Source organism: Balaenoptera ricei, chromosome 6 (genome assembly GCF_028023285.1).
Source record: "Balaenoptera ricei isolate mBalRic1 chromosome 6, mBalRic1.hap2, whole genome shotgun sequence".
NCBI classification, from domain to species: Eukaryota; Metazoa; Chordata; class Mammalia; order Artiodactyla; family Balaenopteridae; genus Balaenoptera; species Balaenoptera ricei.
Window position 1 is genome coordinate 41,926,796 of NC_082644.1, and position 24,668 is coordinate 41,951,463.

The 24,668-nt window shown below is 39.8% G+C and overlaps 1 protein-coding gene across 5 annotated transcripts in view; it reads left to right on the plus strand.

The window, feature by feature from the left end:
* UBAP2 (ubiquitin associated protein 2) overlaps window positions 1-24,668 on the plus strand; it is a 121,036-nt gene that overhangs the window by 33,167 nt on the left and 63,201 nt on the right. For all 5 annotated transcript variants that reach the window (XM_059924588.1, XM_059924589.1, XM_059924590.1 and 2 more), the window contains exons 4-7: window positions 4,686-4,825; window positions 16,383-16,460; window positions 20,720-20,830; window positions 23,570-23,723. In XM_059924588.1, coding sequence (XP_059780571.1) covers window positions 4,686-4,825; window positions 16,383-16,460; window positions 20,720-20,830; window positions 23,570-23,723 — 483 coding nt within the window. The remainder of the gene's footprint in view (window positions 1-4,685; window positions 4,826-16,382; window positions 16,461-20,719; window positions 20,831-23,569; window positions 23,724-24,668) is intronic.

Sequence of the window (24,668 nt, forward strand, 5' to 3'; positions counted from 1 at the left end):
CATTGGTCTGTGTAGAACCTTTTCAAGTTTTATTTCCGATCCTTAAAATCGGGATTATGCCAAATTCTATAGACTGTTGAGGATTACAGGGAGAAATTTATGTAAAACATTTAGCTTGGTGCTCAGCACATAGTAAATTTAAATAAAAAGTTGCTGTAATCATATAAACATTACAGTTGAGCTGTGTTGCTTTTTATGGGGAACAATAATTGTTTTGTTTTTTTTTCCCACGGTTGCTTAGGTTTCTATGTACCCACCACTGATTAAACTCTATACTTTTTCTTCTTTTTTTAAAAAATAAATTTATTTATTTAATTTTTGTTTGCGTTGTGTCTTCATTGCTGAGCGTGGGCTTTTTCTAGTTGCGGCAAGTGGGGGCTCCTCTTCGTTGCAGAGCATGGGCCCTAGGCACATGGGCTTCAGTAGTTGTGGTTCACAGGCTCTAGAGCACAGGCTCAGTAGTTGTCGCGCACGGGCTTAGTTGCTCCGCAGCATGTGGGATCTTCCCGGACTAGGGCTCGAACCCGTGTCCCCTGCATTGGCAGGCAGATTCTTAACCACTGCGCCACCAGGGAAGTCCCTATACTTTTTCATAAGTGCAAATTAACTTCTTTAGATGGTCAAGAACATTTTCTTGGAGGCGTCTATTTGTTATCCCTCTATTTTCCTGCTCTGATTAGATTTGGTTGCTCTATAGGCCTCCTGTCAGCTGTCGGCAGTCAAGATGTCATCTTGGTATTTTTTGACTGTCATTTGGTGGAGCCTCCTGTCTCCTGTGTTAGACCCCCTTGTCATCCCCCAGTTCTTGGCAATCTCTGATCTGCTTTCTTTCTCTAGTTTTGTCTTTTCCAGAATGTCATAAAAATGTATTATACAGTATGCAGCCTTTTAAGTCTGGCTTCTTTCATTTAGCATAATGCATTTGAGATTCATTCGTGTTGTTCAATAGTTGATTCCTTTTCATTCATGAGTAATATTCAACTGTATGGTTATGCTATATTTACTCACTCTTCAAAGGACAGTTGGTGTATTTCCAGTTTTGGGAGACTGTGAATGAAGGCACTATGACTATTCAGATTATTTTCGAGAAAAGTGGCCTATGGCTATCCCAAGCTACAAGGGAGGCTGAGAAAGTATTTAGCTTTTCACCCTCTTTCCAAGAGGACTGCAAGGGAAAAATATGTTGTAAATGGATTTTGGTAGGCAATTTGTGGTGTCAGTTGCAAACAGCCTCTTCTTGGTTTGCTGTTTTAGAGGTTTTGTTTATTCCAGGAACTTCCTGAGTTTATGAGGTATCGTATGTGTGAACTCAACTTGTTTCTGTGTTCACGTTGATTGGAATTTTTGCTGAGTATAGAATTCTAGGTTGGAAATTAAACTCTTAAGGCATTGCTGCACTGTTTTTTAAATTGGGGTAAAATATACATAACAAAAATTATCACTTTAACCATTTTTATTTTTATTTTTGGCTGCATTGGGTCTTTGTTGCTGCACGCGGGCCTCCTCTAGTTGCAGCGAGCGGGGGCTACTCTTCATTGTGGTGGGTGGGCTTCTCATTGCGGTGGCTTCTCTTGTTGCGGAGCACGGGCTCTAGGGCGCGTGGTCTCAGTAGTTGTAGCTCGTGGGCTCTAGAGCGCAGGCTCAGTAGTTGTGGCACACGGGCTTAGTTGCTCCGCGGCATGTGGGATCTTCCCGGACCAGGGCTTGAACCCTTGTCCCCTGCATTGGCAGGCGGATTCTTAACCACTGCGCCACCAGGGAAGTCCCTAACCATTTTTAAAGTGTACTTTTTTGTGGCATTAAGTACATTCACATGGTTTTGTGACCATCCATCTTCAGAAGTTTTTATGTTTCTTCCTCAATGGAAACTCCATACGCAGTAAACAGTAACTCCCCATTTCCGCATGCTCCCAGCCTCTGGTAACCACTACTCAACTTTGCCTGTGAAATTGACTATTCCAAGTAACTCATATAAGTAGAGTCATAGGGTATTTGTCCTTTTGTGCCTGGCTTATTTTACTTAGTATAATGTCCTCAAGGTTCATCCATGTTTGTTGCATGCGTCAGAAATTCCTCCCTTTTTAAGGCTAAATAACATTCCATTGTATGTGTATACACCATATATGCTTATCCTTTCATCTGTAGTTAGAAACTTGGGTTGCTTCTACTTTTTAGCTACTGTGATTAATACTGCTGTGAACATGGGTGTACAACTATCTCTTTGAGACCCTGCTATTACTTTTTTTTGGTGTATACCCAGAAGTGGAATTACTGAATCAACGGTAATTCCACTTTTGATTTTTTTTTTCTTGAGGACCTACCATACTGGTTTTCCGTAGTGGCTGCACCATTTTACATTCCTACCAGTGGTATTCAAGGATTCCAGTTTCTCTGCATCTTCTCCAAAACGTATTTTCTATTTTAAATTTTTTATCATAATAGCTATCCTACTGAGTGTGAAGTGTATTTTGTTGTTATAATCGTGTTTTGATGGCATATTATATTTAGTTATATGCTTGGCACTTAGTAGCTCTTCAGTAAGTGTTGAGTAAATAAAGGAAAATTACAGTCATTTTTGTCTGTTTGGAAGGTTTATTGTTTATAAGTGGTTTTTGCCTGAAGGTATAGCTTGCTCCTAGACATCACATTCTTTAAAAAAAAAAATTTATTTATTTATTTATTTATTTTTGGCTGCATTGGGTCTTAGTTGAGGCACATGGGATCTTTCTTAGCGGCGCGCAGGCTTAGTTGCCCCGCAGCCTGTGGGATCTTAGTTCCCTGACCAGAGATCGAACCTGCGTCCCCTGCATTGGAAGGTGGATTCTTAACCACTGGACCACCAGGGAAGTCCCCTAGACATCACATTTTCAATTACATTATTGCCGGTAAAATCCAGGCTGGACATAACGTCACCTTTGGGTTCAAATACTAACTGCAAATGGGAAGAGTCAGATAAAACTACATGTAGTACGGGGTTCCCCAACCCCCAGGCCACGGACTGGTACTGGTCCGTGGCCTGTTAGGAACTGGGCTGCACAGCAAGAGGTGAGCAGCGAGTGAGTGAGCGAAGCTTCATCTGTATTTACAGCTGCTCCCCATCACCTTCATTACCACCTGAGCTCCTCCTTCTATCAGATCAGTGGCGGCATTAGGTTCTCATAGGAGCGCAAACCCTACTGTGCACCGTGCATGCGAGGGATCTAGGTTGCGCGCTCCTTATGAGAATCTAATGCCTGATGATCTGAGGTGGAGCTGAGGCGGTGATGCTAGTGCTGGGGAGCGGCTGCAGATACAGATCATCATTAGCAGAGAGGTGTGACTGCACAGAGACCATAATAAATCAATTGCTTGCAGACTCATGTCAAAACCCCATCAGTGAGTGGCAAGTGAAAACAAGCTCAGGGCTCCCACTGATTCTGCATTACGGTGAGTTGTGTAGTTATTTCATTATATATTACAGTGTAATAATAGTAAAAATAAAGTGCACAGTAAATGTAATGAGCTTGAATCATCCCGAAACCATCCCATCAGCCCCACCCACCATCCACCGTCCATGGAAAAACTGTCTTCCAGGAAAACGGTCCCTGGTGCCAAAAAGGTTGGGGACCGCTGATGTAGTAGTAACTACATACACTTGTCCCTTGGTATCTGCACAGGATTGGTACTAGGACCTCCCTCGGATACCAAATTTTGTGGATGCTCATGTCCCTTATAGAAATGGCATAATAGGGACATCCCTGGTGGTCCAGTGGTTAAGACTCTGTGCTTCCATTGCATGGGGCACGGGTTCTATCCCTGGTTGGGGAACTAAGATTCCGCATGCCACATGGCGTGGCCTAAAAAAAAAAAAAAGAAAAGAAAAAAGAAATGGCATGATATTTCTTGAATATAACCTATACACATCCTCCTGTATGCTTTAAATCATCTCTAGGACTTCCCTGGTGGCAGTAGTTAAGAATCCTCCTGCCAATGCAGGGGACACAGGTTCGGTCCCTCATCTGGGAAGATCCCACATGCTGCGGAGCAGCTAAGCCTGTGCGCCGCAACTACTGAGCCTGCACTCTAGAGCCCACGAGCCACAACTACTGAGCCTGCGTGCCACAAGTACTGAAGCCTGCGCACCTAGAGCCCGTGCTCCACAACAAGAGAAGCCACCGCAATGAGAAGCCCGTGCACCACAACTAGGGAAAGCAACGAAGACCCAATGCAGCCAAAAATAAATAAATTAATTAATTTAAAAAAAGGGAAATCATCTCTAGATTACTTATAATACCTAATATAAGGTAAATGCTATGTAAATAGTTGCGATAGTGTGGCAGACTCAAAGTTTTGGTTTTTGAAACTTTCTGAAAAAATTTTTTTCTAATATTTTGCGTGGTTGGTTGAATCTGTGGATGCAGAGGGCTGATTATATAGTGGTAAAATAATTGCTGGTTAAAATTGGTGATATTTGATATTTTTGTTTAAAATTGCTATAATCATAAACCATAGACGTTTAGACTGCTTTAGTAAAATTGGCTTAAGAGCTACCAGGAAAATCTAAAATCCTAATGGTTTGTTTCTTTAGAATTTGCATTCTAGAGAACCTTTATGTTTTATCTCACATTTCTTCCTTATCCCTGAATTTTATCCTTGTCGTTTTCTATAATCTGGAAGTTTTGTTTACTGTGTCTCCTTTCTTTCAGATTTTCTATTTTGTGCATACATTATTTTGTATATACTGTATATGATGACTTCGGTGAGCAGTGACCGGTCCAGAGGTGCTCGGGAAAAGCCACAGATTTCAGTGACACAGGCAACACAACTACAGAAACAAGTGGTACAGGTAAGTTTTTGTGGAACTCTTGTTCGCTTTGTTGAAAATTACAGAAATTAAGGGGGCACATTGCTTTAATGTTTTCTTTTTTAGGAAACCTGGGATTTTGAAACTTGTTTTTAAAAAATAGGTAGTATATAATAGGAAAGAGTAGATACTGATTCAGGTAACGTGGGACGTTGTTTCTTAACTATTTAATCCTGAACTTTTTCCTCCTACCTGTTAGCACCTAGGCCATCTCCTTTTCTTTATTATTATTATTAAAAAAAAATTATTTATTTGGCTGCGCCTGGTCTTAGTTGTGGCTAGCTGGCTCTTAGTTGCGGCATGCGGGATCTAGTTCCTGACCAGAGGTCGAACCCAGGCCCCCCTGCATTGGGAGCATGGAGTCTTAACCACTGGACCACCAGGGAAGTCCCTTCTTTTCTTTATTATTAATCTAGGTGTGTCCCTGGAATGTAATGTGAAAATCCCAAGTATATGGAGAAGTAATACTCTAAAGTGGAGAAATATCTGAATTATACAAGTTTAAAAAAATTTTTATTTATTTATTTTTGGCTGCGTTTGGTCTTCATTGCTGCGCACGGGCTTTCTCTAGTTGTGGCGAGCGGGGGCTACTCTTTGTTGTGGTGCTTGGGCTTCTCATTGCAGTGGCTTCTCCTGTTGCAGAGCAAGGGCTCTAGGCACGCGGGCTTTAGTAGTTGCAGCTTGCGGGCTCAGTAATTGTGGCTAGCAGGCTCTAGAGCGTAGGCTTAGTAGTTGTGGCACACGGGCTTAGTTGCTTCGCGGCATGTGGGATCTTCCCTGACCAGGGCTCGAACATGTGTCCCTTGCATTGGCAGGCTCATTCTTAACCACTGCGCCACCTGGGAAGTCCCTGAATTATATAATTTTAAAAAGCTGCCTTTTCTGGGACTTCCTTGGTGGTCCAGTGGTTAAGACTCTGCACTTCCACTGCAGGGGGTGCGGGTTCGATACCTGTTCTGGGAACTAAGATCCCACATGTTGCATGGTTTGGCCAAAAAAACAAACAAACAAAAAAAACCTTCCTTTTCTTTCATGCATCGTTACCTAGGAAGAGTGCTTTAATCTTAGAAAGGCTTTTTTTTTTTTTTAATTAATTAATTAATTAATTTTTGGCTGTGTTGGGTCTTTGTTGCTGCGCGCAGGCTTTCTCTAGTTGTGGCGAGCGGGGGCTACTCTTCTTTGGTGCGCGGGCTTCTCATTGTGGGGGCTTCTCTTGTTGCGGAGCACAGGCTCTAGGCACACGGGCTTCAGTAGTTGTGGTGCACGGGCTTAGTTGCTCCACAGCATGTGGAATCTTCCCGGACCAGGGCTCGAACCCGTGTCCCCTGCATTGGCAGGCGGGTTCTTAACCACTGCGCCACCAGGGAAGTCCCTTAGAAAGGCTTTTAATGAACAAGATCCATTTGTATAAAATAGTCAGTGTTAAATAGTCCCTCCTTTTCAATTTGTTTGTGTTATTATTTTAAATGAAGTGAGATAATCCAAGTAAAATGCTAGCTAAGCACAGTACATGGTACAAAATTGAGCATTTTATACATGTTGTTGACTAGATTGGCAAACATTTTTTCAGAGACAGTATGGAAGTAAGTAAATAAACCTTATGCAGTCCATCATAATTTCAGATTGATGATTTGACTGTACTTTGATAGCTAATTACAGATACTTTTTTTTAAACAAGTTCCCTGTTGATGTTAAGGGACATAGGAGATGGACTCAACTCAGTGGTTGCATCATATCTTCCAGTATAAGGTTAGCCTTGTATTTTGCTGCTATCAACAAACAAACATCTTTTATTTAGTGTTTGCTCCTAAATACACTTACCCGGATAGGTATTTATTCACAACTGACCAAGAAAGACTGGCTATTGTGGGAAAAATTTGGACTTTTTGTATGTAGTAGGCCTTCCCTGTATAGATGAATGCTTAAGAAAAATGTTTGTTTCATGAATAGCCTAAATACAGGTTATGAGTAATCATAGGTACAATCCTGCTACAATCAAATATAAATTAAAACATTTTATTTTGTTATTTATCAAATCAGTAAAGATTAAATATTAAAAGTGAATTGTTGAGAATGTAAACTGTCTCTATCTTCCACCCAAATAAAATCCTTAGAATGATTTCCAGAGAATCAAAGTCTCCGGAATGGAGGAAGGAGGACTCCCTTCCTGCCAAGTGTTGTCCCTAATAGTTTTTCCATTGGCCCTTTGGGGATGGCTCATTTTATATAATTAGAAGAAAAAAGCTGCCCACTGAGCTTTGAGAAGGATTCCTAGACCCTTAGATTTCTGATTTTCCTTGTAAAAAAAAAAAAAGTTTTGTGAGAATTTCTCAAAGGAGTATTAGTAAAATTGTCCATGTTCATTTATCCATTAACCCCATTCCGGGAAGTACTTCCTAAAGAAGCAACCTGAAATTGGGGGTGGGGTGTGTGTGCTTCATTCCACAAGACGCTTATTGCCCAATTCTAAATGTGTAATGGTGGAGGTGTACTGAGATACCCTATGGAGGTAGCAGGATGTAAGAGAAAAACCGATGAGCTCTTTTGAATCTGAGTAAACCTGGGTTTGGGACCTAAGTTTACCACTTTACCAATTAGATGTATTACTTAAGTCTCTTTGAACCTCAGTTAAAAAAAAAAAAAAACTTGGAGAGTTAGAGAAAAGTTTCAAGAGTAGTATACATAATTCCTGAATATCCTTCTTCCAGATCCCCCCAGATTTTACATTTTTACCATGTTTACTAATTTATCCTTTTCTCTCTCCTTCTACAAAGGAGAAACTACACACAGCTTTTCCCCTGAACCTTTGGAGAATAAGTTGCAGATATGGTGCATCTTTACCCCTAAATACTTTAGTGTGTATATTTTAAAAAACGAGGATCTTATTTTACGTAATCACAGTACAGTTATCAAAAATCAGGAAATCAACTCATCTAGTGTAACCTGTACATTGTATTCATGTTTTCCCGATTGTCCCAATAGTGTCCTTTTTAGCTAATTAAGTCCTTGATCATACATTGTATTCAGGTATCAATTCTTTTTAGTCTCTTTTTTAAAAATAAATTTATTTATATATTTATTTATTTGGCTGTGTTGGGTCTTCGTTGCTGTGCGCGAGCTTACTCTAGTTGCAGGGAGCAGGGGCTACACTTCGTGGGCTTTCTTTAGTTGCAGCAAGCGGGGGCTATGCTTGCTGCATATAATACTTGTCTTTCTCTATCATCGTTTATATTTTTTATTTTAGCTCCTGTTTAACATCTGTGTTTTCCCCTTCTTTTCCTTTGCTTCTCCCTCCCTTCCTTCCTCCCTCCCTCCCTCCCTTCCTCCCTCTCTCTCTTCCTTCCTTCCTTCTTCGTTGGGTCTTCCTTGCTGCATGCGGTCTTTCTCTAGTTGCAGCGAGCGGGGGCTACTCTTCGTTGCGGTGCGCGGGCTTCTCATTGCGGTGGCTTCTCTTGTTGTGGAGCATGGGCTCTAGGCGCGTGGGCTTCAGTAGTTGTGGCACACGGGCTCAGTAGTTGTGGCTCGCGGGCTCTAGAGCGCAGGCTCCGTAGTTGTGGTGCATGGGCTTAGCTGCTCCGCAGCATGTGGGATCTTCCTGGACCCGGGATTGAACCTGTGTCCTCTGCATTGGCAGGCGGATTGTTAAGCACTGCGCCACCAGGGAAGTCCCTTGCCCTTTCTTTTTGACCTTCTTCCAGACCTCTTTTTCTGATCTGCTGAAATTTTTCCCCCCTAACATTTTATTATGAAAATGTTCAAATATAACGAGAAGCTGAAAGAGTTGTACAGCAAACACCCATACACTCACAATTACCTTTTTTGCTTTATTTGTTTTATCACATCTGACTAGCTATCCATCATGCTATCTTATTTTTTTTTGATGCATTTCAAAGTAAAGACATCAATATACTTTACCCTTGAACACTTTAGCTTATATATCATTAACTAGAGTTTAATATTTATCTAGGTTTCTCTTTTTTTTACGTGAAATTTACATACAGAAATTTTAAGTGTATCAGATCATTTTTTGTAGGATGCGTATCCTTGCGTAACCCAGTCTCCTATCAATATACAGAACATCACCCTCATCCCAGAAAGTTCTGCTCATTTTATTTTTCAAAAACATAATTTTTATTTTATATTCATTTATTTATTAATTATTTGTTTATAAATTTTGGCTGTGCTGGGTCTGAGTTTTAGCATGCATGATCTTTAGTTACGGCATGCCGGCTCTTTAGTTGCGGCATGCGAACTCTTAGTTGCAGCATGTGGGATCTAGTTTCCCGACCAGGGATCGAACTCAGGCCCCCTACATGGGGAGCGCAGTCTTACCCACTGGACCACTGGGGAAGTCCCTTATTTTATTTTCTTGGTACAGACACCTGCTTTAGAGTTCTGGTGATTTTCTTAATGTACCGTTGACTGCTTTCCACCTTGCCCCGAACTCTCATTTCCATCTTTCTCTGTGCCTCTTTTCATTTGATTCTTGAAGGTTTCCTATGACTAATGCAGACTGGGTTCACCCAGTTCTTGTACATGTTGTAGTCACTTTTCTCAGTCTTCAAATGTAAAGTGACAGAAGAAACATCTTCTTTTACATTCCTTCCTTCTTGTGGCCACACTAGCCTAGGCTGTCATGACTGCATTCTTAGACTGTTCAGGTAGCTTCTTCCCTTGTTGGGAGGCAGCATGATTGATATACTGGATACTACACACCTCTGGTAGTTAGAAGGTTTGTGCCAGTAACACCCAGCATAAAGCGTGAGTGAATTACTTAGAGGCACAGTATGGAGTTGAACTGTATTACTACCTCTTAAGATCTTTCTAGCGATAAAACAGAAGCTCTACTTTATGATTTAATAATTTTTATAATAGGAACTTTTTGATTTTATAGAAAGATAATGCTTCATGGATGAATAGTTTCATGATGGTTATTTACCGAATTGCTGTTGGCCCTATCCTGTATAATACTTTTAATATGTTTTTCTCAAGTTTCAGCATTCTTCGGAGAGACAGAGTGTGTGTCTGTGTGTACTAATATTTTAGATCTGTAAGAATTTAGTTCATGCATATATTCTACTTTCCTTGCTTAATTGCCTAAGGACTTTCCCTGTCTAATTGCATTGATTAGACTCTTCAGTACAAATGGCTGGAACAGACATCCTTATTTTGTTCTTGATCTTAGGAGGAAAGCTTTCAGTTGTCTTTCACCATTAAGTAGAATGTTAAATTGTAGGTTTTTTAAGTTGACTTTATTAGGTTGAGGAAATTCCCTTCTATTTCTAATTTGTTGGGGTTTTTTTTGTTTGTTTATCCTAAAAGGGTATTGGATCTTATCAAATTATTTTTCTGTGTCTACTGAAATAATCATGTGGGTTTTGTCTGTTATTCTGTTAATATGGTGTATTACATTAAGATGTTAAACAACCTTGCGTTCTTAGGATAAACTTAACTTGGTCATGGTACATATTGGTAAGTTGCTGGTATGGTAAGGTTTGCTAGGATTTTGTGGGGGGATATTTTTCTGTAGTTGTCTTTTCTTGTGATGTCTTTGCTTTTGGTATCAGGGTAATACTGACCACATAGAATGAGTTGGAAAATGTTCCCTTCTCTATTTTTTTGGAAAAGTTTGTGAAAAATTGGTGATTGATGTTCTTTCATTGTTTGATAGAATTTACCAGTGAAGCCATCTGGTCCTGGGTTTTTCTTTCTGAGAATTTATTGATTGATTGATTGATTGATTGATTGATTGCTGTGCTGGGTCTTCGTTTCTGCGCGAGGGCTTTCTCCAGTTGCAGCAAGTGGGGGCCATTCTTCATTGTGGTGCGCGGGCCTCTCACTATCGCGGCCTCTCTTTTTGCGGCGCACAGGCTCCGGACGCGCAGGCTCAGCAATTGTGGCTCACGGGCCTAGTTGCTCCGCGGCATGTGGGATCCTCCCAGACCAGGGCTCGAACCCGTGTCTCCTGCATTGGCAGGCAGACTCAACCACTGCGCCACCAGGGAAGCCCTCTGGGAACTTCTTTGATTACGAATTCAATCACTTGTTACAGATTTTCAGTTCTTCTTGAGTCAATTTCAGTAGTTTGTGTCTTTTTAGGAATTTGCCTTTTTAGACAAAATTGTTGGTTTTTGTCTAGGTTATCCAGCTTGATGGCATACACTTGTTCATGGTTATTTTCTTATAATCCTTTTTATTCCTCTAAAGTTTGTAGTGATGTCCCCTATTTCATTCCTAATTTTAATAACTTGAGGCTTCTCTCTCTTTTCTTGGTTGTTCTAGCTAAAAGGTTTGTCAATTTTGTTGATTTTTCTCTTCTTTATTTCGTTTATTTCTACTGTAGTTTCTATTATTTCTTTCTTTAAAAAACTGTTTTGGAATCAGTGTTTTGGAAGATTTGCCAAAAAGTTGGAAAATGATACAGAGGTCTCTACAACATTTACCCATCTTCCCTTAATGCTAACATTTTATATCAAATGTTGGCAAACTTTTCCCAAAAAGGGTCAGATAGCAAGTATTTTATGCTCTGCAGGCCACACACAGTCTCTGTTGCATGTTCCTTCTTTGTTTTTGTTGTATTACAACATTTTTTTTTTTTTAATTATGTTTGGCTGTGTTCGGTCTTAGTTGCGGCACACGGGGCATGAGGGATCTTTTGTTGCAGCATGCGGGTTCTTCAATGTGGCGTGTGGGCTTCTCTCTAGTTGTGGCTTGCGGGTTTTCTCTAGTTGAGGTGCGTAGGCTCCAGAGTGCATGGGCTCTGTAGTTTGTGGCACGCAGGCTCTCTAGTTGAGGCGCCTGAGCTCAGTAGTTGTGGTGCGTGGGCTTAGTTGCCCTATGGCATGTGTGATCTTAGTTCCCCGACCAGGGATCGAACCCATGTCCCTGCATTGGAAGGCAGATTCTTTACCACTGGACCACCAGGGAAGTCCCTACAACATTTTAAAAATGTTAAAACCTTTCTTAGCTGGCACACCATACAAAAATCAGATCTTAGGCTATAGTTTGTTAACTTCTGTCTTATATAATTATTTGTCAAGAGTAAGATAATAACATTGGCACAATATTATTAAATTAATACGGTCTTTATTTGGGTTTCCCTAGTTTTTCCACTAAGATCTCTTTTCTTTCTTGTTTTAAATATTTATTTATTTATTTGGCTGAGTCAGGTCTTAGTTGTGGCACGCGGGATCTTCCTTGTGGCACGTGGGATCTTTTTGTTGCAGCGTACGGGCTTAGTTGCCCTACGGCATGTGGGATCTTAGTTCCCTGACCAGAGATCGAACCTGCGTCCTCTGCATTGGAAGGCAGATTCTTAACCACTGGACCACCAGGGAAGTCCCAAGTTCTCTTTTCTGTTCCAGGATTTGTTTTCATGTCTCCTTAGTCTCTTCTGATCTACAACAGTTTTTCAGTCTTTCCTTGTTTTTCATGACCATTGCACATTTGAAGAGTATATTTATGGGTTTTTAAAGTAATTACTTGTTTACCTATCATCTCCCAAAGGTGAATAATTAGTATTAAAAATATTATTATGAACCTATGAATTTAAACATTTGAAGGGTTTCAGTTATTTCTAGTTATTACCCTTTTTGAAGTTGAAATTATCCTTTTTTTGGCCAGGTCTCTTCAAATTGGCTCCTGAGGGCTTTTTGACTTTCTAGTAATCTTTGATGGTTTCTTCATAAACTGGTATGATGAGTTATTCCAGACTTATCTTGTATAATTCCTGCTGTGTACCTAGATCAGACATTGCTCTAAGGAATCCTGGCATCTTTTAGTAGGAAATGGCACTTAGAGACCTCAATCTGGTAACTAATGTTTATTGTTACTGGGTTTGTCATTGTTTATAGGTCTCTCCAGTGGACAGAGTTAAAAGTAAAATTCCTCATGAGTTAGTAATGCTGATAGTTCAAATTCAGGACTACAGGATTTTCACTTCTTTTATATTACATTTTGATCACTTCTACACTGAGAATACTAGTTTCTTCAGAGCCAGGGGATGGTATAATTATATATATACATATTTTTTTAATTTAACTTTTTTGGCTGCGTTGGGTCTTTGTTGCTGCGTGTGGGCTTTCTCTAGTTGGGGCGAGTGGGGGCTACTCTTTGTTGCGGTGCGTGGGCTTCTCATCGTGGTGGCTTCTCTTGTTGCGGAGCACGGGCTCTAGGCATGCCGGCTTCAGTAGCTGTGGCACGCGGGCTCAGTAGTTGTGGCTTGCGGGCTCTAGAGTGCAGGCTTAGTAGTTGTGGCACACGGGCTTAGTTGCTCCGCGGCATGTGGAATCTTCCCGGACCAGGGCTTGAACCCATGTCCCCTGCATTGGCAGGCGGATTCTTAACCACTGTGCCACCAGGGAAGTCCCAGTAAGTGTATTTTTAAAAGATTACTCTAATGATCTAAGAAGTAAAAATCAAACCAAATAGAGATCATTTTTATTTTTAATTGGTTAAATTTGCATTTTTATAGACTGGATTTTGAGGAAGCAGGCTCTTTTACACTGTTAATTGAGTATAAAGTTTTGCAGCCTTTGTGAAGAGCATTTTTGAGCAGATGGTATGAAACTCCTTTTAACATTTTTCTATATACTTCTTTGACCTAGTAGTTTCACATCTTTGTATTTATTTTAAGAAAGCTATCCTGGATGTATTAGGTGTAATAATGGCTCCCTGTAGTGTTTGAGTAGTAATAAAGAATTCATAGAGTAAGTAAAATGCAAGACCTATCCAGTAGATTTTTATGCAGCCAATAAACATTATGATATAGATATTTACAATTGATTATGTGTTCCTACAAAGTAGTGTGATTAGTATTTTGTTTTTGATATAAGAGAAAAATATGTAAGTACCAAATGAATAGTTTTTGGTATTAGATAGATACCTTATGGGTCACTGTTATTTTCTTTTGGGCTTTGTGAAAATTTTGTAATTTAAGGAAATTTAATGGTAGGAGACGATGAACATTCATATTGCTTGGGTTGCAGCAAGGCTCAATGAATATGCGTGAGGTACAATTTCTAGATTTGAAATTCAGAGTAGAAGTGATTGCTATCAGGAAGAACGGGCAAAAATTAATCATGTAGGGTTTTAGCACCAAGGGCCGCGTTGGTTTACTTTCTTTTTTTTTTAAGTTTATTATTTTTTTATTTTTAAATTATTTTTAAATTTTTTACTTTTATTTTTATTGATGTATAGTTGATATACAATGTTGTGTTAATTACAGCAGAGTGATTCAGTTTTTTTATTTATATATATATATATATTTTTTTTTTTTCTTTTTTTTATCCCGGTGACTTACTTTCGTTCATAAAAGGTTGCCACTACCCAAAGCTCAAATGTATAATGTGGAAGTGCCGTTTTCCAGAACTCACCTTCCCCTTTGGTTTTCCTTTTTACCTCATTCATTTATTTCATACCTTGGTCCTTTTGGCTGCCTCATTGGGACTTCTCACTTGAGGGTGTGTGTAAAGAAGGCCCTTATATATACTGGTTAGAATTGAGGTAAAATTTGCCGTGTGTGTAGACACTGTACAAACATCTTTCTGGGTGTAATGTAACACTGCAACTGAGGTCACAGCAGGCATAGGTTGGGATGAAAGGATTGGCCATTAGATTGGAGGGAACAGACCAAAGCTACCTGGGGCTTGTATAATCAACCACCAGCATGGACTGGAAAGCTCTTGTGAGAAGCGTTTTTACATTGTAAAAAACACTAACAACCTCTCCCCCTCCACCCCCATCGAGATTATTATGAATCTATATTAAAAGCAAAGATGAAAAGTTGTTTATTGGGACTTCCCTGGTGGCGCAGTGGTTAAGAATCCGCCTGCCAATGCAGGGGACACGGGTTTGAGCCCTGGTCCGGGAAGATCCCACATGATGCGGAGCAACTAAGCCCGTGCGCCACAACTACTGAGCCTGCGCTCTAGAGCCTGTAAGCCACAACTACTGAGCCTGCGTGCCACAACTACTGAAGCCCAAGTGCCTAGAGCCCGTGCTCCGCCACAAAAGAAGCCACCGCAATGAGAAGCATGCGCACTGCAAAGAAGAATAGCCCCTGCTCTGCGCAACTAGAGAATGCCTGCACACAGCAATGAAGACCCAATGCAGCCGTACATACATACATACATACATACATACATAAATAAATAAATATATTTTTTAAAAGTTGTTTATTATTAGCACTTAGTGGGTCTCCCCTCCCCCCCAAGCTCATTCAGTAATTTAAATGATTTAACTTTAAAAATATTTATGTTGGGAGTTAGTAAAGATTTTAGCTAGCAGTGGTTGGTATGTTGCTATTAACTGACTGTACAAGAGTTACCTTTTTCAAATTTCTTTTTTCTTTTTCTTTTTATTTATTTTTTGGCTGTGCCACACGGCTTGTGGGATCTTAGTTCCCTGACCAGGGACTGAACCCACACCCTCGGCAGTGAAAACACGGAGTCCTAACCACTGGACCGCCAGGGAATTCCCAAAAGTTTCCTTATTTAAAAAATATCTTTCTGGGCTTCCGCGGTGGTGCAGTGGTTAAGAATCTGCATGCCAATGCAGGGGACACAGGTTCGAGCCCTGGTCCGGGAAGATCCCACATGCCACGGAGCAACTAAGCCCGTGTGCCACAACTACTGAGCCTGTGCTCTAGAGCCCGCGAGCCACAACTACTGAAGCCCGCACGCCTAGAGCCCGTGCTCCGCAACAAGAGAAGCCACCGCGATGAGAAGCCCGCACACCGCAACGAAGAGTAGTCCCCGCTCGCCGCAACTAGAGAAAAGCCCGCGCACAGCAACAAAGACCCAACGCAGCCATAAATAAATAAATAAATTAATTAATAAAAAAAATACCTTTCTAATTTTTAATTGCCAGAAATACTACAGAAGGAAACCTCAGAAATTCGGTAATTTGATTTTTTTTTAAGAAGGATTTTGAGTGAAAAAAGCAACTGGAAAAGTTTTCTACATAGTTGACTAATTTAAGCGTTTGAAAGTTGCTTCCTTTAAATTCTGTTAAATTAAAACTATTTTAAAATTGTGGCTAAAAATAAAAATGTAACTTTAAAAACAATTTTTATTTAAATAAATACAGCCTTTTCCCTTCCGAACGGACCTTTTTTGAGTTGATAGCAGAGCTTTTTTGCTTTTTGACAGCAAGGTTGTGTCTAAGCCTGTATCCTGGCGGTTGTTTCCATTGCTTCCTGTTCTTCCACTTTCTGTTATGCTGTAACTTCATCTGCCCAGGGGAAAGAAAATTCAAGAAAGAAAATTCAAATGAGTCACAAGGCTAATGAAGATGAACAGGACTTTAGGTCCTTTGGTCAAAGGAATGGGAAGTTTACGCTATTTAATTTGATGCTTATTTACCTTATGGGAATACATTGTGTACATTTAAGAGGTCTAAATTCAGAGTCCTTTTTTTTAGTTAATCAGTATTTCTGTTACCACAGTGACTGAGAGTTTTTATCTGTTTATACCAGATTTTGGCATCTAACTTGTATTTTTGCTGCTCCAATCTTGAACAGTTGTATGTGCTTTTCCAGGCAACAGCTGAACAGATGCGTCTCGCTCAAGTGATCTTTGATAAAAATGATTCAGAGTTTGAAGCTAAAGTTAAACAGGTATGTTTCTGGCAAAGGATACTGTCATTTTTGTAATCTATTCTTACTGTGCTTAAAAAGATAATTTCACTAGAGATTCTTATTTTAAACTATGCTTATTGCTTAGTTGTAAATAATTGGATTTTGAAATTGTGATTCAAAATCAAAATACCTGTATTGGTGGCTAGAGCAAAGGAGTTTTGGCAGTAGAACCTTTCTGAGTTACTAGTGTTACATGTGAACAATGAGCATTTGTGAAAGTACAATGGCATTGTATATACCTGTGCATAGAAAGTATATTTAGTATATGGCAGGTTCTCAGAAAATTTTGTTCAATGTTACAGAAGAGCTGATCTGCCTTTTCACATATCGTGGTGATCCCAAACATAGATTGGAAAAGTTATAAAATTAAATTTTAGGGTGATGTCTTCAGTTAGAACTTCACTGATATAACATTATTTTAATTTCACATTCTTCTTTCCTGATAAGACTTCTTTTCCCTTCAAGATTCTAGAAACCAAGCAATAACCTTTACCTTGGTAGAGGTCTACCAATAATTCCTTGGAGTGAAAGTCCCTTGGTGAACTCTTTAGCCCTTTAGTATGTAAACTCTTTGTTCTTACTTATAGTTGCTGTCATTAGACTTAATGGTGATATTTTTGGAAAGCCGCAAAAATTATTTATTAAAAATCATAGAACTTATTAGCTGGAATGAGATTTATGAATTGTTTGAGACATCTACATATTATATTGCCTTTTATCTGGGTAGCATAGCGGATACACAAAAAAGAGCACTGGTACAGGAGTTCAGAGCTTTAAGTTTTAACAATGGTTCTCTCTCTTACTAATCCAATCACTGGGGGAGTTTTGATGGTTACTATAAATATTTTTTTTTAAAATAAATTTATTATTTATTTATTTATTTGGCTGCATTGGGTCTTGGTTGCTGTGTGCGGGCTTTCTCTAGTTGCGGTGAGTGGGGGCTACCCTTTGTTGCGGTGCCTGGGCTTCTCATTGCAGTGGCTTCTCTTGTTGTGGAACACAGGCTCTAGGTGCGCGGGCTTCAGTAGTTGTGGCGTGCAGGCTCAGTAGTTGTGGCTCGTGGGCTTAGTTGCTCCACGGCATGTGGGATCTTCCCGGACCAGGGCTCGAACCTGTGTCCCCTGCATTGGCAGGTGGATTTTTAACCACTGCGCCACCAGGGAAGTCCCTACTGTGCATCTTAACAACTGCATGTGACGGGTATTGGGCTACTACAGATCATTGATAAAAATCTGACCTTATTAGTAGACATCCAAAGACTGAAGCATGGGAAAGCTGTAGAATGTATAGAACCTTGCTGGGTAACACAGGGAGGAAATCAGATGGAATGATGTGGTGTAAAGAGCTGTATTTATGAGACCGGGAGACCTGGCTTCCCGATAGGCTAATTGTTTTGTGACCACAGAGAAATCGCTTCAGATGTTGGGGGTCAAACTGTTTTGAACTGCAGCTGATACATACTAAAATAGTTAAAGGTACTTAAAACACAGCAGATATTTATTTTTTAAAATTTATTTATTTTATTTATTATTTATTTTTGGCTGTGTTGGGTGTTCGCTGCTGCGCATGGGCTTTTCTCTAGTTGCGGCGAGCGGGGGCTACTCTTCGTTGTGGTGCGTGGGCTTCTCACTGCAGTGGCTTCTCGTTGCGGAGCACGGGCTCTAGGCGCATGGGCTTCAGTAGTTGTGGCACACGGGCTCAGTAGTTGTGGCTCGCGGGCTCTAGAGTGCAGGCTCAGTAGTTGTGGCGCACGGGCTTAGTTGCTCCGCGGCATGTGGGATCTTCCCGGACCAGGGCTCGAACCCGTGTCCCCTGCGTTGGCAGGCGGATTCGCAACCACTGTGCCACCAGGGAAGCCCCACAGCAGATACTTAAATCATACATTTGTTCACTGATAATTGAGAAACCTATATTGTGCCTAATCTGTGATTGTTCCTTGTGTTGAAAATATTAAATAGCTTAATTATCCCTTGTTAAAGGGAATGCACCAAGGAGATTTCTTTGATTTCAAACATAGCACCCTGTTGAGGCTACTTGAGAAAATAGTATGTCCAGGAGTGAGTTTTGTGATAGCTGCCAAATTCTAATTTTTTTCTTATTTATTTATTTATTTATTTATTTATACAGCAGTTTTTTACTAGTTACCTGTTTTATACATATTAGTGTATATATGTCAATCCCAATCTCCCAGTTCATCCCACCACTATTAGCCCCGCTTTCCCCCTTTGGTTTCCATACGTTTGTTCTCTACATCTGTGTCGCTATTTCTGCCTTGCAAACCAGTTCATCTGTACCATTTTTCTAGATTCCACATATATGCGTTAATATACGATATTTGTTTTTCTCTTTCTGACTTACTTCACTCTGTATGACAGTCTCTAGGTCCATCCACGTCTCTGCAAATGACCCAATTTCGTTCCCATATATTCCATTGTATATATGTACCACATCTTCTTTATCCATTTGTCTGTTGATGAGCATTTAGGTTGCTTCCATGAGCTGGCTCTTGTAAATAGTGCTGCAGTGACCATTGGGGTGCATGTGTCTTTTTGAATTATGGTTTTCTCTGGGTATATGCCCAGTAGTGGGATTGCTGGGTCATATGGTAATTCTATTTTTAGTTCTTTAAGAAACCTCCATACTGTTCTCCATAGTGGCTGTATCAATTTACATTCCCACCAACAATGCAAGAGGGTTCCCTTTTCTCCACACCCTCTCCAGCATTTGTTGTTTGTAGATTTTCTGATGATGCGCATTCTAACTGGTGTGAGGTGATACCTCATTGTAGTTTTGACTTGCATTTCTCTAATAATTAGTGATCTTGAGCAGCTTTTCACGTGCCTCTTGGCCATCTGTATGTCTTCTTTGTGGAAATGTCTATTTAGGTCTTCTGCCCATTTTTGGATTGGGTTCTGCCTGTTTTTGGATTGGGTTGTTTGATTTTTTAATATTGAGCTGCATGAGCTGTTTATATATTTTGGAGATTAATCCTTTGTCCGTTGATACATTTGCAAATATTTTCTCCCATTCTGAGGGTTGTCTTTTCGTCTTGTTTATGGTTTCCTTTGTTGTGCAAAAGCTTTTAAGTTTCATTAGGTCCCATTTTTTATTTTTGTTTTCATTTCCATTACTGTAGGAGGTGGGTCAGAAAAGATCTTGCTGTGATTTATGTCAAAGAGTGTTCTGCCTATGTTTTCCTCTAAGAGTTTTACAGTGTCCGGTCTTACAATTAGGTCTTTAATCCATTTTGAGTTTATTTTTGTGTATGGTGTTAGGGAGTGTTCTAATTTCATTCCTTTACATGTAGCTGTCCAGTTTTCCCAGCACCACTTATTGAGGAGGCTGCCTTTTCTCCATTGTATATTCTTGCCTCCTTTGTCAAAGATAAGGTGACCATTTGTGCGTGGGTTTATCTCTGGGCTTTCTATCCTGTTCCATTGATCTCTATTTCTGTTTTTGTGCCAGTACCATACTGTCTTGATTACTGTAGCTTTGTAGTATAGTCAGAAGTCAGGGAGTCTGATTCCTCTATCTCTGTTTTTCTTTCTCAAGATTGCTTCGGCTGTTCAGGGTCTTTTGTGTTTCCATACAAATTTTAAGGTTTTTTGTACTAGTTCTGTAAAAAATGCCATTGGTAATTTGATAGGGATTTCATTGAATCTGTAGATTGCTTTGCCAAATTCTAATTGTGAGACTTTAGGGTGTTCTAAATTATTTTGTATGGGCAGTGTTCTAATCCAAGCAGTGATAGCCCATGTATGGAACATTGACAGAGACAACTGGACTGTTGGACAGTGCAAACAGTTGGACTGGATGTTCGGCTAATTGTGGCCACATACTCATGCTTGGTCTTTGGGAAACATATAGTTCCACTTAATATTTGAGTAGCTCAGAAATTTGGGAGTCCCAGGCCATTGAACTAGTTTGAGCAGTCACATAGCTCATCCTGAATATTCTGAGAATGTTGGTATGTATGTATGTGCTGCGGATTAAGAATTGATACTTGGTCAGCTTGGAGGAGGGTTGATTTGTAGTTTGACTTTACCAGTATTGGTGGAAAGACATGGAGTAGCCCCCCAAAACAGGTAAACCTGATCTTGGATTGTAATCTCAGAGTCTTGAAAAAGCCATCTTCATGTGGAAGGATTGCATAATCTCTGTCTTTATATAGTAGAATCTTAGAATTAATATCAAGTGCCATTCTTGTGTTTCCCTAATCAGTCTTATAATTCCAACAGCTTATGGAAGTGACAGGAAAAAATCAGGATGAATGCATAGTGGCTCTGCACGACTGTAATGGAGATGTCAACAAAGCTATCAATATATTGCTAGAAGGGAATTCAGATACAGTAAGTATTATTAATTGATTTGCAATGCTAAGATTTCTCTCCAGTTCCATATTGCATTTTCAACTTCACCTTATTTGGGGGTGGTGGTGGAGGGGGATTATGGGTGCTGTTCCATATTTTTTTTTTTTTTTAAAGAGAGAGCTGCTCTTTTTATTTTTATTTATTTATTTATTTATTTATTTATTTATTTATTTATTTATTTATTTATTTATTTATTTATTTATTTATGGCTGTGTTGGGTCTTCGTTTCTGTGCCAGGGCTTTCTCTAGTTGCGGCAAGTGGGGGCCACTCTTCATCGTGGTGCACGGGCTTCTCATTATTGCGGCCTCTCTTGTTGCGGAGCACAGGTTCCAGATGCGCAGGCTGAGTAATTGTGGCTCACGGGCCTAGTTGCTCTGCGGCATGTGGGATCTTCCCAGACCAGGGCTTGAACCCGTGTCCTCTGCATTGGCAGGCAGATTCTCAACACTGTGCCACCAGGGAAGCCCTCCATATATGTTTTAAGACCAGAAAGAACACTAACCTGAAATGACTGTTTTTGTTATGTATGTTTTCTTCATGAACTTGTAGAATCTGAAGACTTGAAAGAGAACTTGGTCAACTACTCCAGCCTTACACAGTTGCCAAAATTCTCTGGGCCTGTGGACATTTTCACCGCCTGAAAAACTTCTCTTGGCTCCACAGCTCATGTTTCTTCATCTCAGTTGTCACCTCTTACTACTCCTTATATCTCTAAACTAACATAAGAAAAAAATATTTTTTAAGCTTAGTAAAATTTGAGGAATGCGCATGCACGCTAAAGCTCCTCCCTTTTATTTTAGGAAGGATGCAGCTAAAGCCACACCAGAGGCAGGTGTCAGCCCTAATCTTTTGATTTCTACATGGAAATTACACAGTATTTCATTTGTATTTTTTCATTGAGGAAACCAATTCAGAGCAGATTAAAACAAATAATGATTCACCTAATTGGGGTATAAAGGTGAACACATCAAACAGTGCCTTCCTTATCATTGTTTAGGTTTAATCAAGTTCTCATTTTTAGGGGTAGGCTTTATTAGGCACAGGCTGTATTAAAATGAACTACTGTGACAAGCTCAAAACTGAAATGAGTATATTTTTATTTAATAGGAAACAAGCAGAATAAAATTTGTAATTATAAAAATTAGTGATAATTGGGAAAATATTTCGTTATTTGAGCATAGCAGTATTTGTGGGTAAAATTCTATGCAAGATAACACTGGTCCAACATGATAAACTACCAAATATGTGAGTTTGTTGGGAAAATATATCATGTTAAGTGAGGAAATAAAATTTTGAAGAGTTTTTGTTTGCTGACACTTAGGCATGTATTTGCTGGGTTTTATAAACTCTGGGGGGTGTTCAGCTCATTGCTAATGGATGCAGTGTAGAATGGTTCTCCCTTATTTTTAAAATGAACTGAAGGGCTTAACTGCCTTCTTTATTTAAAAAAAAAATCACTGTGAATAAAGGAAATATTTCCAAATCATTAATTGGAGGGCGTGTTTTCTTTTATATGGTAGAGATAGTCTTGAATGCTGTTTCCTGTTGCCTTTCCTTTAGCTCTCACAGATTCATCATTCCTTTTAGTGGTGGCTGGGTGAATCTTTTAAGTTTTAAATGAACAGCCAGTTCTATCTCAATAAAGACTTTCAACTTCCTCTCCTCATTTGGGACTGAACCCAAAGGAGGTGGTTCTAGACTGAAAGTTACATAAAGATCTCTTTGGTTACCTCTTTTTTTTTTTTTTTTAAATAAATTTTATTTATTTATTTATTTATGTTTGGCTGCATTGGGTCTTTGTTGCTGTGCGTGGACTTTTCTCTAGTAGCAGCGAGCAGGGTCTACTCTTTGTTTCGGTGCACGGGCTTCTCATTGCGGTGGCTTCTTGTTGCGGAGCATGGGCTCTAGCTGCACGGGCTTCAGTAGTTGTGGCACACAGGCTCAGTAGTTGTGGCTTACTGACTCCAGAGTGCAGTCTCAGTAGTTGTGGCACACGGGCTTAGTTGCTCCACGGCATGTGGGATCTTCCAGGACAAGGGCTCGAACCCGTGTCTCCTGCATTGGCAGGCAGATTCTTAACCACTGCACCACCAGGGAAGCCCTTTGGTTACCTCTTGAACCTAGAAATCACACAGTTGGGGCTAGATGTGGCATGTTGTTTTCTTAAAAGTTCAGAAACTAGCAAATTAGGGCCTGAATACAGACGCAAAAGGCATTTGCCTGTTTGGAGGTGAGAAGGCTATAGGGAAAATGGAGAGGCAGAGGGGAAGTCCTTTGAAACCCTCGTTTGTTTAGGATTATTCCGTGGTCCATCTTTTCTTTCATCCTGTTTGCCTTGTTTCTTACCTTGTTGTTGTCTGCCGTAGCCATGGCTACTACTGAGGTAGGTGGGGATGGCATAGAGTGGGAGCTTGGGGAAATAACATTTAGTTTATGCTTATCAGCATAGGAAAAGGCTCTGTGGTGGGACAACATATAGTATGTTGCCAATTCAACTAGTTGCTGTAATCTTTTGTGCTGTCTATAGCAACAGGAACCTAATAGATTTGCTGTCTTTATCATCAGAGAGTACAGTACGTTTATGGAGAAGAATTAAAATGGTAGGCATGCAAGCTGTAAGGCATGAGTAATTAGGACTGAAAGATAAATGCACACACTCTTGATGATTGTCCACACTTTGAGTGATAACTCTGAATAAATGCTCTTATTTTCGATAGACTTCATGGGAGACTGTAGGAGGGAAGAAGAAGAATTTTGGAAAAGAAAGTTCAGAAAACAAAGAGAATAGAGAGAAGAGAAGTGAGAGAGAAGTGAGCCGTGGACGCGGAAACAACAACCGGAAAGTAAGAGGTGGCAATCGTGGGAGAGAGTGTAAGTACAGACCTTTCTCCTCACCTTTGTTTTATGAAAATTTTCATGCATGTTAAAAAGCTGACAGAATGATCCAATGAATTCCTATAAATCCACTTCCTCAATGCAATATTTGTTAGTATAGTTAACAGTTAGTAATGAGCTACAACTGAGTAGTTTATTAGAACCCTAACTGATACAATTTCATATTTAGCACTGACCTGGGCTGTAGGTATTTGTGTTGTGTCTTAAGACCGCCTTCTGTTATGAATCAAGTGCATTGTCTAATTTTAAAGAAGGTTTTTTTGTTGGCTGATAGCTAAAGCTGTTTATTCTTCCCCACTTATGGATATTCATGATATATGCAAGGTTTAGATTAAGAGGAAAGTTGTTGAATAGGAAAGGTTTTTCTCAGTTCTCTCCATTTGACTCAGGTTTTGGCATCATTCACCCAAAACAACACTACCTCCTATGCAGATGTACCAAAGTGGCTAAATTATGATAAATATTTAACACGTTCCTTTATAGACTTTTGCTAGTTTATTTATACCACAGATGTTTATTGAGTATCTACAGTGTAGTGGATAGTCTTCAAGGCATACAGCAATGAAGAAAACAGAAATCTTTGCCCTTCTAAAACATCTTTTAAGGGAGGTAGAGTGAGATGTAACAATAAAAAAGAGAAGTAACATTTCATATTAATATTATAATATTTTAATGGCATTATGTAGAAGATTATGCTCTGGAGAAAAACAAAGGCAGAGAGATGGGAATTATAGGTATGGGTTTGACAAATTTAAAGAGAGTGACCAAGGAAGGCCTCACTGACAACTCACATACTTAAGCCATGAAAGAGATGAGGGGAGCAAGCTGTGCCAATATTGTTCATAAAATTTCTGTATTATACAGAGTCATTAATGCCAATATAGGAATAAGGAGAAGAAAAGACTGTGTTGGCATCTTCTG